At 31.6% G+C, this 13,543-nt stretch overlaps 1 protein-coding gene across 1 annotated transcript; it reads right to left on the minus strand.

Annotated features, from left to right (window-relative positions):
- Positions 1-9,801: 9,801 nt before the first annotated feature.
- LOC111897957 (palmitoyl-acyl carrier protein thioesterase, chloroplastic) lies at positions 9,802-12,194 on the minus strand. The gene is made up of 6 exons (XM_023893907.3): positions 11,758-12,194; positions 11,445-11,575; positions 11,068-11,181; positions 10,806-10,977; positions 10,645-10,713; positions 9,802-10,240 (listed from the first exon to the last, which is right to left on the minus strand). Exons 1-6 carry the CDS (start codon positions 12,118-12,120, stop codon positions 9,989-9,991), a joined length of 1,101 nt encoding a protein of 366 aa, XP_023749675.1. The 5' UTR covers positions 12,121-12,194; the 3' UTR covers positions 9,802-9,988.
- Positions 12,195-13,543: the final 1,349 nt, after the last annotated feature.

A 13,543-nucleotide genomic window follows, 5' to 3' on the forward strand; every position in this document is an offset into this window, starting at 1 on the left:
TTAGGTAAAATCCATTGAATAACTCTTTTTAAGCTTCTATTCTAGATTCTCAATACATAATGTGATAAGATTACAATTGATGTTTTGTAGGATCGAAGAAAAGAAAGGAAGCTTAAGGAAAGAAGTGAGCAGAATCTAACCGTGAAGGAATGGATTTCGATCGCATTTCTCGAAGATTAGATTCTTGAGCTACTACTTAGAGTTAGAATTAGATTGCTAAGAAAGATGTATTAGCATAAGTTTTTCAATGAGTTGCATTGTAAGGACAAATTTTTCCGCAATAAAATAAATTTTGATTTTAAATTTTATTTATTTATCCTTACAATGGCGTGTATGAAAAATTGATGTTAAAATGTTTCTATTATTAGCAATAATGAATTTGGTTCTTATTATGTTATTTATGGAAAGTCGAGAATTTACCAAATAGGGAGAGTTTCTCATCGCCCAAGTTTCAATTGGACAGAAACTTGGAATCATGCAACGTGGATACACGATGAATGAGAAATTTCGTATTTGGAAATTAGACTAATTCATTGACAAAGTGTCAAGTGAAGGACTAGGAGATCGAGTACACAAAGTTGTGTGTTGATCAAACTCCACCATAAGAGTAACAAGATATTCGTCATAATTTACTAAATGTTTAGTAAATATGATTATACTTATAAGATTAAGTGTAATTCTGAATTGATTGAAAAAAAATTTAAATCAATAGTAGAACGAATAACAAGAATCAAGTAGGCAGAAAGATAAAAGTTTCTCCATTCTAAGAAGAAGGGAGAGTACCTTTTATGCTTTATGATAGGTCTTAATGATTAAGAACCATATCTCAATTGATCCTCTAAGTAAGTCTTAGTACAATTGTATGTTTGAGAAGAGGAATCAAGAATTGAAGAAATGGTTAAATCAAAAAGTCAATCATACTTCGTTCCAAAACAAGTCTAAAGTTAAGATTGTGACAATGAGTGAAAAGTATTAAAGGTTTATAACATTTATTAAATGTGGTAAATTGTGATGTCTTGGATAAGACAAAGACCAACTAGGACCAATTTATGAAGAGTTTTAATAGCTACACTAACTCTTGAATATTTGTTTGTCAAGAAATGTTTTGACAAGAGAATCTCATATGTCAAAGAGTCAGTGGGAGTCTTAATGGTCTTGAAAAGTTTTCAAAAATAAATCAAATAAACCTTATCGATCATCACTAGCACACGAGTTGAGGTTTACAACCTATCGTGATGACATTATTTTGGTTCTGTGCCAATCCAATCGAGTTAATTATGCGTGAGAGTTCTATGAGTTCTCATTTTGAACGCATAAAAGGCAAAGCACCTTAATCAATGAAAGGTACATTGATAGGAAAGGGTGAGCTGCTTAACTACTTAGAAGACATGGTGAGCAGCTGTGCTACCATAAGGCAAGAAATCAAGATTAAGAAAGTTCGGTCCATATGAGTTTGAATTTGTCGTAAACTTTGGTTTTAACAAATTCACATGGATAGGAACACATACACCGCTCAAATCTAAGTGTCATAAGATTTCCTCCTTCATGAAAATGATTGTGAGGAAATGCTTTCACTAAGAAAGATTTTAAGAAGATAGTGATTGTAAAATTGCATTCTCGAATTCAATTATGGTTACGGTATCCCTTTCCATAATTTGAATTGTGAGGTTTGACAATTAGTCTTAAGTGTTTAGACACACATATGAATTATCAAAGGCAAAGGTGTATAAGTTCAAAAAGCCTTGATAAAAGATTATCAAAGCATTAAGTATTAGAAACATGAACTTAAAAATTCAATAAGTATTGATTTTTGAAAGTCAAGATGTTTATGAATAAATGTCGAAGCTAGTGGGAGCATAAGTGTTATGTTTTATAATAATCATCATGATAGTGGGAGCATAAATGTTATGATTGTATGATTATTAAGGCACGTATTGCAAAGTTGGCAATATTAATTATAGAAAACAAGAGTCATACTTTGCAAAGTTGTAAGAGTTGAAAGGTTGTTTTGCTATAATTAAGGGAGAAAATATTATGCTTCATTTCAAATCTAAAGGATTAGGTTAAGAAATGTTAATAAGCTTAGTCAAGGGTACATAGTGTGTTCTTAAAATTTCGATTATGATTACGGCATTCCTCTTCACAATTCGAATTTTGAGAACATAGCAAATAAAACATTATGCGTCGTGTCCCATACGCTTCGGGTATAGGATCGATTGCAAATGCTTTAATGTTTGACCATTCTAAAATTTTCCAAATGTCTAGCGAATTTAGAGGGAAAAGGGACTAGAATCGGTTTTGACTAAAATAATTAAACAACTATCAAAGGACAATCCAAAGTTAGACGAGGATTGGTCGCTTGTGAGTAGTTGGAAGTATAGTATTGGAAATTTTGGAAATGTTTCCATATAGGATGGATCATATCGACATCATTACAAATAGAAAAGATTCTATTAAGAATGAGTTGTCATGAGGAAAATATGGAAGCGTGTTCATATTAGGAAGTAAATATTGAAAATCTATGTCTAGATTAGAAACTTTTATGCAAAAGGATGTTCAAAGGAATGTACTTTGAGAGAGAGACATCATATCTAAGGAATTGTCTTGTAACAATCTCCGATAGAGGACTTTGTAATATCATTGGCAATAGTCTTTGTGACTTTGGTGTAGTGACATTACGAAAGGATCGTTGCATAAAGTGTTAGAATCTAGCATATTCTATAAGTAGCATGAATTTGATATTCTTACACTTATGAAAAAGGATTTGGAGTTGTAAAATGAGAATGATTGGAAATGTGTTCAATTTGTCTATTTCATAAAAGTAAGAACCATAGGTAAACATTGTGTGCATGCTAGGAGCATGGGACAAGTGTAATAATTCAAGTAAGAAGTTGATTACCCGAAACGACAAATAATGAGTAATCAATATGGTGATAAATAAAAGGCGTTTTATTTATACTCAAAGGTTTGAGGCCATATGGGATTAGTATTATTCTTGTGTTTCACTTTGCATGTTTTGACTTCTAGAATAATTGAGTTTATTAAGAATAATCGAATTATTCGAACGGGCCACAATCATTCATATGTTGGAAGTAGATATGAATGAAGACTGTCATGAATTGGTGTGTGGATTGTCTAAAGAGCATTAGACATAAGCAAATGTTTGCTGCAACGTTCATGAGTGCTTATGAATATGATTTGAGCATTGGATTAAACCCACGCTCACTTGGATCACTCCATGAATTGTATCACGAGTGATTGGTGAGACGATAACATCTTATATTCTTGAAACCGAGATGTGTGAGTTGTATCTTGCGAATCGGTTGCACATTGATAATATGTAAACGCACTAGTAACTTGGTGTTATAAAACATATTGTTGTGTGTAACTCGGTGAGTGAGTGCAAGCGAGCATTGTATCAAAGTTTATCCATTCCTTTTATTCAAAGTAGGATAAAGGCGATATCTTTGGGCCCCTCGATGGTTTAATGATGACAAACGTAAATGCTCGGCCGGGCTAGGGCTAATTTGATTTGTTCAATTAGTCTGTCGTCATAAATCGGAAATCGAGATATAGTACAGAAAGAATGATTTGAAATCATATCTCATATGATATCTAGAATGGAGGAATATATGATCCCTTATCTAAGGACACGCGTATCTGATATGATCAGAGTTAACAGCGGCTTTGGAAAGCTACGATTGCAGATCGGGATCTGAAGTCATACGCAGAATAGTTGTTAGACTTATCCAAGTAGGAGACTGTTGGATTAGTGTCTAAGTCCATAACTATTTTGGTATGTACTTGACCCGATGGTGCATGGTCCTTTTGGGTTGCCTTCACCTAAGCAACTTGATTGGAGAAATAAATAAAGAGAGAGAGGTTATCATGATTTATTAATATGTTATAAGAATAATATATTAAAGGAGAAATCATATTTGTTTAATTAATATTGGTCAATAATTAATTTTGTGATCAAGTGTAATTAATTAAACTATAGGGGCTGAATTGTAATTATGTGATAGTTACAAAATAAGGTAAGGATTATCTTATATATATGGTGAACGAATTTGAGGTGATAATCACTTAGAATTTGACTAGGATAAAGGTTTATGAGACTTATCTTATGGTTGCTTGGTGGACAAGCAACTAGATAAGGATAAGGACTAAAACCTTAATCTTTACACCTATATAAACCCTCTAAGGCTTGTGAATTCGTCTACACCTTCCCAAGAGGATCTAAGGACGAATTCTAACCTCCCTCCTCTCTCTTTATACCTTCTCCACTTGCTTATGGTGTTTGTAAGCCATTAGAGGAGTGACACTTGTGACTCTAAGTCTTCTAAAGTCAATTCAAGGAGGATTAGGATTGTTATTGCTAAATAACAATCAAGGTATGTTCTTAAACCCATTTATATGTTAATATTGATTTCCATATGCTAGAATTAGGGTTTATAGTCTTGGATTCAAAGCATGTACAATAGAGAAACCTAGATCCAAGCATTAGGGTTTGTATGAGCACATAGGATGTCTTATGACCAAAACCCATTAATAACCACATGTGATTATATGTATTTAATCACATATGATTAATTTGGATAAAGATTTCTTTCGTGTTCTTGGTTCAATATTTGTTATCATGTATATAATTACATGTGATTGTATGTATCTAATCACATATGATTTATATAGACAAGATTCGTTTTTTTTCCAAATAAAATCCTATATGATTAGAAACATATAATCACATCTGATTAAATGTATTTAATCACATATGATTAAAGTGGAAAAAACAATTATTGAATCGAGAACGCGAAAATGAATCTTAGCCACATAAATCATATGTAATTAGATATATATAATCACATGTTATTATATGTATCTAATCGCATATGATTTATGTGGACAATATTCATTTTCGTTTTCTCGATTCAATAGTTGTTCTCGTGTATTTAATCACTTGTTATATACATATCTAATCACATATGATTTATGTGAATAAGATTCAAATTCGTGTTCTTAATTCAATAGTTGTTATCATATATTTAATCATATGTTATTTTATGTATTTAATCACATACGATTAATATGGACAAATAACAACTACTGAATCAAAAACACAAAAATGAATCTTGTGCATATAAGTCATATGTGATTAGATCATATAATCACATATGATTAAATACACCACCCATCACCATCACCCCAGTCACCACCCACCACCATCACTACCACCCACCACCATTATCTCTACCATCAACCAATACCCACCTTCACCACCCACCAACATCATCTTCACCCACCACAATCACCACCCACCACCACCATCACCACCAAACATCACTGCATGTCACCACCACCCGCAATCACTCACCCATTAACACCACCATCATCGACCCACCGACCACCCACCATAACCACCACTACCCACCTACCACTACCACCCGTTACCACCACACCCCACCTTCACCACCCATCGCCACCACAAGACCACCATCTACTACGTATAACCACTAACATTTTATGTGATTATATGTATCTAATCACATATGAATTATATAAACAAGATTCAATAAAACAAATATTTTCAAAATATATCACATATGATTAAATACATTTAATCACCTAGGATTAAATCATATGTGATTAGAAACATATAATCACATGTGAGTAGATTTATTTAATCACATATGATGAAATTTGACAAAGAACAATTATTGAATTGATAACATAATAATGAATCTTCTCCACAAAAATCATATGTGATTGGATACATATAATCACATGCGATTATATATATTTAATCAAATATGATTTGTGTGGACAATATTTATGTTCGTGTTTTCGATGCAATAATTGGTCACATGTATTTTATCACATGTGATTATATGTATTTAATCACGTCTGATTTATGTGGATAAGATTTGTTTTCACATCCTTGATTCAATTGTTGTTCGAGTGTATATAATCACATGTGATTATATGTATCTAATCAAATATTATTTATATATACATGATTATTTTTTCTAAATAAGATCATATCTGATTAAAATGGACAAAGAACAATTATTGAATTGAGAACGCAAAAATGAATCTTGTACAGATAAATCAAATATGACCGGATAAATATAATCACATGTGATTATATGTATCCAATCATATATGATTTATTTGAACAATATTCATTTTTACGTTTTCGATTTAATATTTCTTCTCATGTATTTAATCACATGTCATTAATTACATATAATCACATGTGATTAATAAATATAATCACATATGATTAAACCAAATACCTACTACCCACCCACCCACCACCACCTCTATCGCCACCTATCACTAACAACCACCAAGCACACACTACCCATTTTATTCACATTCGATTTAAAACACATATTATTTAAAACACCATAAAAATTTATTGGATCGAGAATTCAAAAAAAAAAAATCTTGGGTGGTGGGTGGTGGTAGGTGGGTAGTTGTAACTGGTGAGTGGAGTGTAGTGTGTGGTAGTGTTGGGTGGTGGGTAGCGATGGTAGGTGGTTGTGATAGGTGGTGTGTTTAATCACATATGATTTATGTTGACAATATTTATTTTCACGTCTATTCGATAATTTTTCTCATGTATTTAATCATATATGATTAATGTGGACAAGTTTTGTTTTTGTTCATATAAATCTTATGTGATTAAATACATATAATCACATGTGATTATATAAAAAAACAACTATTGAATCGATTCAATAAATATTCATATTTGCACATAAATCACATGTGATTAAATACATCTAATCATATGTGATTAAATACATCTGATGACATGTGATTAAATACAATTGAATGTATTAATTAGAGATAATGGATCCAAGATACATTTTTCTTCGAACTCCGATCAATAATAGATTGTTTTTATCATGTTAATGTAAAGTACATAACAAAACTAACTAATAAAGATAAATAGAAAGAATATTGATTAACGCAAACTTTTTTCCAAATAACTAATTATGACAAGAAAATTGAGGGGCAATGAACAATTAACACGATTATGTTTTAATAACACTTTTTAATTGTTTTGCATTATATGAAAATTGTAGCTTTAGGATTATTGAATCAATTAAGGATTAAAATGTGCTTTTTCAAATAACAAATAATTAAACACAACAAAACAAATATAATAAAAATATATACATATGTGGTGTAGTAGTAGATTAATTTTTCACGCGAATTTAATGTTAGAAACAAACACATGCAATTTGTTGACTTTTTCATTATATTTTTTTATATTCATTATTCCTCACGTACAATCCTATTGTAGATAACCAAAATTGCAGAAAGTGAGAGAACCAGTAATAAAGCTAAAGATAAATCCTTATTCTTGCCTCTTGTCTGATCCACAAAAAAAAAATAAAAAATAAAAATCATTTTACGTACTGCGGTTGTGCCAAGATGCAGAAGATATAACTTTCCCTACAATGTCAACAAAAAATATGTTACAACTGAATATGATCAGGGGTAAATTTGTAATATTACCTCGATGAGATGAAGATTAGACTCATGCCTTAAGAGCATAAAAGCAAATTCACCAATTTGTGCAAGTAACATTCCAATCACGAGTACAAGGAGTGGGACGAAAAACCCTCGGCTAACAACCTGCAATCAAAACACCAAAAACATAATCCAAGGAAGCACAGTCCCACCACAAGAAGTGGATACAGACAAAGAATTCGTCTTCACATACGACGTCATATTCAAAGAAAGCGAGATCAAATGGGCATCAAGATGGGATACTTATTTACTCGTGAACGATGATCATGATGTGAATTTATAAGCTTTGGTTTGGCTTGCGGAATTAAAAAACACACAGAACACGGTGATTTCGATGTTTAAGAGATGTATTCGATTATGTATGGTGTTACAAAAAGGGGATCCAGATCTAAATCTACATAAATAACACACACTTACACACTCAATTTTACATCTCTCAAGCACACCTCTACATGTGGAATAAACCCACCTTATATAGAGATGTTTACATCTCTCTCTCTCTCTCTCTCTCTCTCATGTCAAAAGGCTAATGCACCATATGCAAGTGGGTCTACAAAAGTCAACACATTTATAAAGTCATACATGGATAACTTTGCACCCAACATTTTCCCCCTCAAAGTTAGGAATAGATGACCCACTTCAAATCATCCAAAATCGAGCAACTACGCGATCCAAGCCTCAAGCGTGACACATGTAGAGATGAACTTCAAATCTTCAATTCTTCCATGATTCTTCAATTTCGATACTAGGATGTGAGACCATACAAACCGAGCATCAACGAATGATCAAGAGCTTCTCAAACTCCAAATAATCACCCTAAAATTGAGCATAAAAACACACCCCAAAAATCTTCAATAATTCCAAACCCATCATGAACTGAAATCTTTTCCTAATCTCCAATCGAATCATTTCATAAACTTTAAAAACTCAATGTCACTTCGGTCTTCAAGTCCGCGTAATATGAAAAATTCAACTTTCAAATTTCCATATAAATTTGTCCCCCTTTTTATAATTGAAATTTGATTATAAAACCATCAAGAAAAAGATTAGATATCTCTGAATATTTTTTGTATGTTTTTATGTTCGTTATCGTGTTTTCATGAAACTTTGAGTTCTAAGAAGATTTTAACTCATAATATATATATATATATATATATATATATATATATATATATATATATATATATATATATATATATATATATATATATATATATATATATATATATATATATATATATATATATATCAGCGTTTAAAAATCCTGACTAAGTCCAGATTAATCCTTAAGTGTCACCCAATCAATTAGATGGTGCCTAATGATTAATCATTGCCTACAATATGAGTGAAGAAGTAGAAACCGATAAATATTAACACTTTGAAGAAATCTATCTACATAGAAACCATTAGAGGGATGATTAGTGTTGTATTAATCATATTAAGCTATTTTTTATTATTATATCAGTGGTATTTAAAAACTTTGTCATGATATAAGTCATATTAATTTTTTAAAATGCAACGAATTAACAATTAAAGGTCCCAAATTAATCACTGCCTAACCGACTATATATATATATATATATATATATATATATATATATATATATATATATATATATATATATATATATATATATATATATATATATATATGTGTGTGTGTGTGTTTTTGGTTGATCCAAAGAATCTCCCCTTTTTGTCTCCTGTCTTCAATGTTATCTCCTTCAAATTTGGCAATGTTTTGGACCTTTAAATAAGGTCGAGCATGAGAGATACTTTTAATTTTATGTCTTTCCATTTTCAATAACTTCCTTCGTTTATCATTTTGTAAGTACATATTCATCAAATGAAAATATAAATATAAATGTATTTATTTAATTTATTTTCTATTTCATCTTATTTAAGAGAGAAGGGAGTCATTCCCTACTAACCACTCAACTCACTCTCACATCATCTATTCACTCTCATCTTATTTCATCTTTTCCAATCCATGACATATGAAAATCTATCTTTTTCAACCCACTCAATTAAAAATATTCAAAATAATTATCATAAAAGTAAAGAAGCATAATAGAGGAAGTGGCGGACTACATAACCCGCATATCACACCCACAACCTTGACCGCTGGTGATGGAATTACATCATGAACGAGGTGGTACCTCCACCCCTGTTTTCCAAGATTCCCTCCTCCCTTATAATAAGCACATCAATTACTTTTAGTTATCAATAACAAATGGTTTGTGAACCCTTGGATAATTATTTATTCTTATACAACATAGGTATCTTTATATTTGTAAAGAGATGATAATTTCAAAGGTTTATTGAAAAATAGGGCACCCATTTGAAAATCACAATCATTTAGATAAAGAACCTGAACACGCTTAATGTCGGTATTATGCTTTGACTGTAATTGTGACATTTCCGTTAAAGAAGCAACAATGTTCTAGATTCCTTTGTTTTTTCCGTGTTTCAGCCGCCATCTAGTCATTCCTTTCATGATATTACTATTGCCACCGTCAATCTCAAATTGAAGCAAATGTTGGCAATCAACGAAGTCACAATTAGATATTTTGGCATTGTCATTGGTCAATATATAAGTGAAGGATTGTAGTATATTGTCATTTGTAAACTCTTGATAGTAATCTAGTGTCATGCTATCAATCTCGTACTTCTCTATAATGGTCTTGGGAACACTCTACAACAAAAAATACATGTCATTATAATTCATGTATCAATCATCCTCAAAATATAGAGAAAACAATAACTTTAGACTAATTCCTTTACGATTTATCAAGAAATAACAAAGAAATTAAAAAATTACCAAAATAGACAAGACAATCGCAATTGGGCCGTAGTGGGCTGCGATTTTATTCTCTCATACTACGATTTTCTCATTTGGGTTGTGAAAATGTTTATGAATTTCTCCGAGAGAATAAAATCGCAGCCCAGTCTCGGCCAACTGCGATTTTTATGTCTATTATGGTAGGATTTTTATGTCTATTTTGGTAATTTCTTATTTTTTTGGTATTTTCTTGGAAATGTATTAAGGAATTAGGCGGTATTTTTCTCATTCTTTAAAATATAATATAAGCCAATTACCTCAAGGATCAACCCAACATATTTCACATGATTCACATGTTGGTTAATATCTAAATCGCTCCATCTTGGCTAATATTTGTATGTAAAATGAATCAGAAAAATCATGTAATTAGCAAATAACATATATACGATATTTCAAAGTATGATAAAAATGGACCCACCTTTAAACCTTTGCAAATGTGTTCAGTAATGTTATCCTCACTTCTTGACCACGTTCTAGTTGCTTGTTCAACTAAAGGGGGTTTATCCACAAAGAATTTTTCCAATTTAGCTCGAACTTCATTTGGGAATCTGGATAACTTTCTTGTCTTTTTATTCATTATCACCCAAAAGCTACATGATAGTAGAAGTATTATATCAATACAAAATATGTTAAACTAGAATCAAGTTTTTAGTCATCATGTTATAACAAAAGATTTATACCTTGAAGCTCTTACTAATATCTGGCCTGTTTTGCAATCACGGAATGTCAAATTACAACACACACCATTTTTCCCAAGCGCAGCTTTCCAATTATCAATCTCAACAATATCCCCCCTGTAGAAGATTTGAGCATGCCAGAGTACATCATGGTCTAACATAATAATCTTATCATGACAAATTCCTAGTGTTTCAAAGGAAATGTGACTTTCACAAAGCTAGAAAGTTTCACGATTTAAAAAATGATCAATATACATAATTGTAAAGAGATGGGTTTTAATGATCTACTAGTTTATATATCAGCTTCAAAGATAAAAACGATTAAATGTTTGAATTATAGTGAACCAAGGACCATGTATAAATGAAAATGAATGTTGTACCACTTTGGATAACGATCCACAACCATTTGGATCTTTGCCACCACCCACGTTAGGTTGTACTTGGACATCTCCTCTGACCCAAGCCCCTCATGTATGAATCCAGTTTTCTTCATATGATTAATGCTTGTTTCCTGTGAGTCCACGTTGACATTGTGAATAATAGCATGTGCATAACTAAAAATAGACAAACCAAAAGGCACATCTCTATAACAATTGCTTTATTTTTATCTTGCTTTTTTTAGTAGCTTCTTACTAACTTTAATAAAACTGTGATTCTAAGTATAAATAAATTAAACATTGAGCATATACATACCAGCAAATGGTTCATGAGTGTTTCTACGGAAGCTTTTTGATCTGGCCCTACTTCATATATCCTGATACAAAATTTTTCTTGGAATATAAGACCATCTTGAATCATTCTTTCTACACCAAGATCCGAAACCATGTTTGGACCCTGTTTCTCCGGGTCAACCATACTCCAATCTATAGCACCTACTTTTGTAGCATTTACCTTTGTTGGAGCTTTAAATTGCAAACCCCAAGAAGAAGTATGTTTTAACTTGATGTTCGGATGCTTATGCATGGCCCCTGGTGTGCCTCCGAACATGCCAGATATCATGCCCGGGTATGGAGAAGAGTTCATAATTATAGATGCAGTGGTGAGCATAACGGTCATTGCTGACAAATTCTTATGCCGGAACTGAAATAGAAAATGCTTTTGGTCTTTTAACTATTTATAGAACCATAGAGCACAATCACGCCCTTCAACATTTTGGATCTACCTATGATAAATTCATTTATTTACTTTTGGACAAAAGATTAATTTATTAAATTAGGTAGGAGCTACAATATAATTTGAAAATACATTCAATCTACCGCATTGATAATGCAGTGGGCACCCAACCACATAAAATTTGAGTTTTTATATATTATATATTTTTATTAAATAAAAATGATCAGGGACATGAATTGTTATATGGCCCAACAATTAAACACATCAAACTATATATAAAGCAACACATTTGTTATTGTTTTAAATATTTTGCTACAAACTCTATATGTTCATTAACCCATTAAACACATCAAACTCTATCTGTTCGTATTTTGTAAATTATTTTGTCTATACTAATTCATAATATTAGCCACCGATGAGCTCGGCTATGCCTCGAGCAGCCGAGGTGGCTTGGAAAACACCGCCCCTCAGCTCGGCATGCAGGTGAATTCAGTAATAGGCTAAAGATGAGTTTATTTTACCACTTTTCAAAAAACTAACCACTTTTTTTTTCAAGATTTCAAATTTTAAACTCTTTTCAACTAAAACACATACCGACAACTTTCTTCATTTTTCTTTATTTTCAAACCTACAACATAAATCCCTTTCAAACATTCAACACTCATAAATCTCTCTCAAAATAGCTCATCGTTGGGCCCCTACAGAAGAGGTAGTTTCGGCCCGTGCATGAGTTAATGTAAATGCCCAAATGGCAACTACTACAGTGGGTCTTCTTTTGGAACAAAATCTCCGAACGATTCAACAACAAAATAGGTTAAGGTCACCACGAAAGCAAAGGTCAAATCTTGACTAAAATGGAGGAACACAAACAAAGTGGTAGTACAGTTTTAAATTTTGTTTAATAAAGAAAGACGTGCTTCAGCAAACAATGAAAATGATGGAATGATGTCAAACAATGTTTTTCAAATTTTCGACGGTGAACATAACAAACCTTTCCCTTGTTTAGAGGTGCAGAAAATGGAGTGAATAGGTGTTATTTTTAATTTTTCATGTTTTGCTATGCTTTAATTTCAAGTGTCTTGTGTTTTATTTAATTTAAGTTTTGTTGTCTTTTATTTATATTCAAGTGTACTTGTCTTTTTAATTTTAATGAAAATTTTAGTTTTATATAAATTATGTTATCTTAAATAATAATCAAAATAAAAAAAACAAAATGTAGCACGGCCCCGAAACACCCCCCCCCCCCCACAAAAATAAATAAATAAATAAATAAATAATAAAAGTAGCAAGTATTGTGAGTTATGTGGAAAAACTGATGTAACACCTACTTGGTAGGAAAAAATGTGTGAAAAAATAGCACAACTCC

Source organism: Lactuca sativa, chromosome 5 (assembly GCF_002870075.4).
Source record: "Lactuca sativa cultivar Salinas chromosome 5, Lsat_Salinas_v11, whole genome shotgun sequence".
In the NCBI taxonomy this organism is placed as follows: domain Eukaryota; kingdom Viridiplantae; phylum Streptophyta; class Magnoliopsida; order Asterales; family Asteraceae; genus Lactuca; species Lactuca sativa.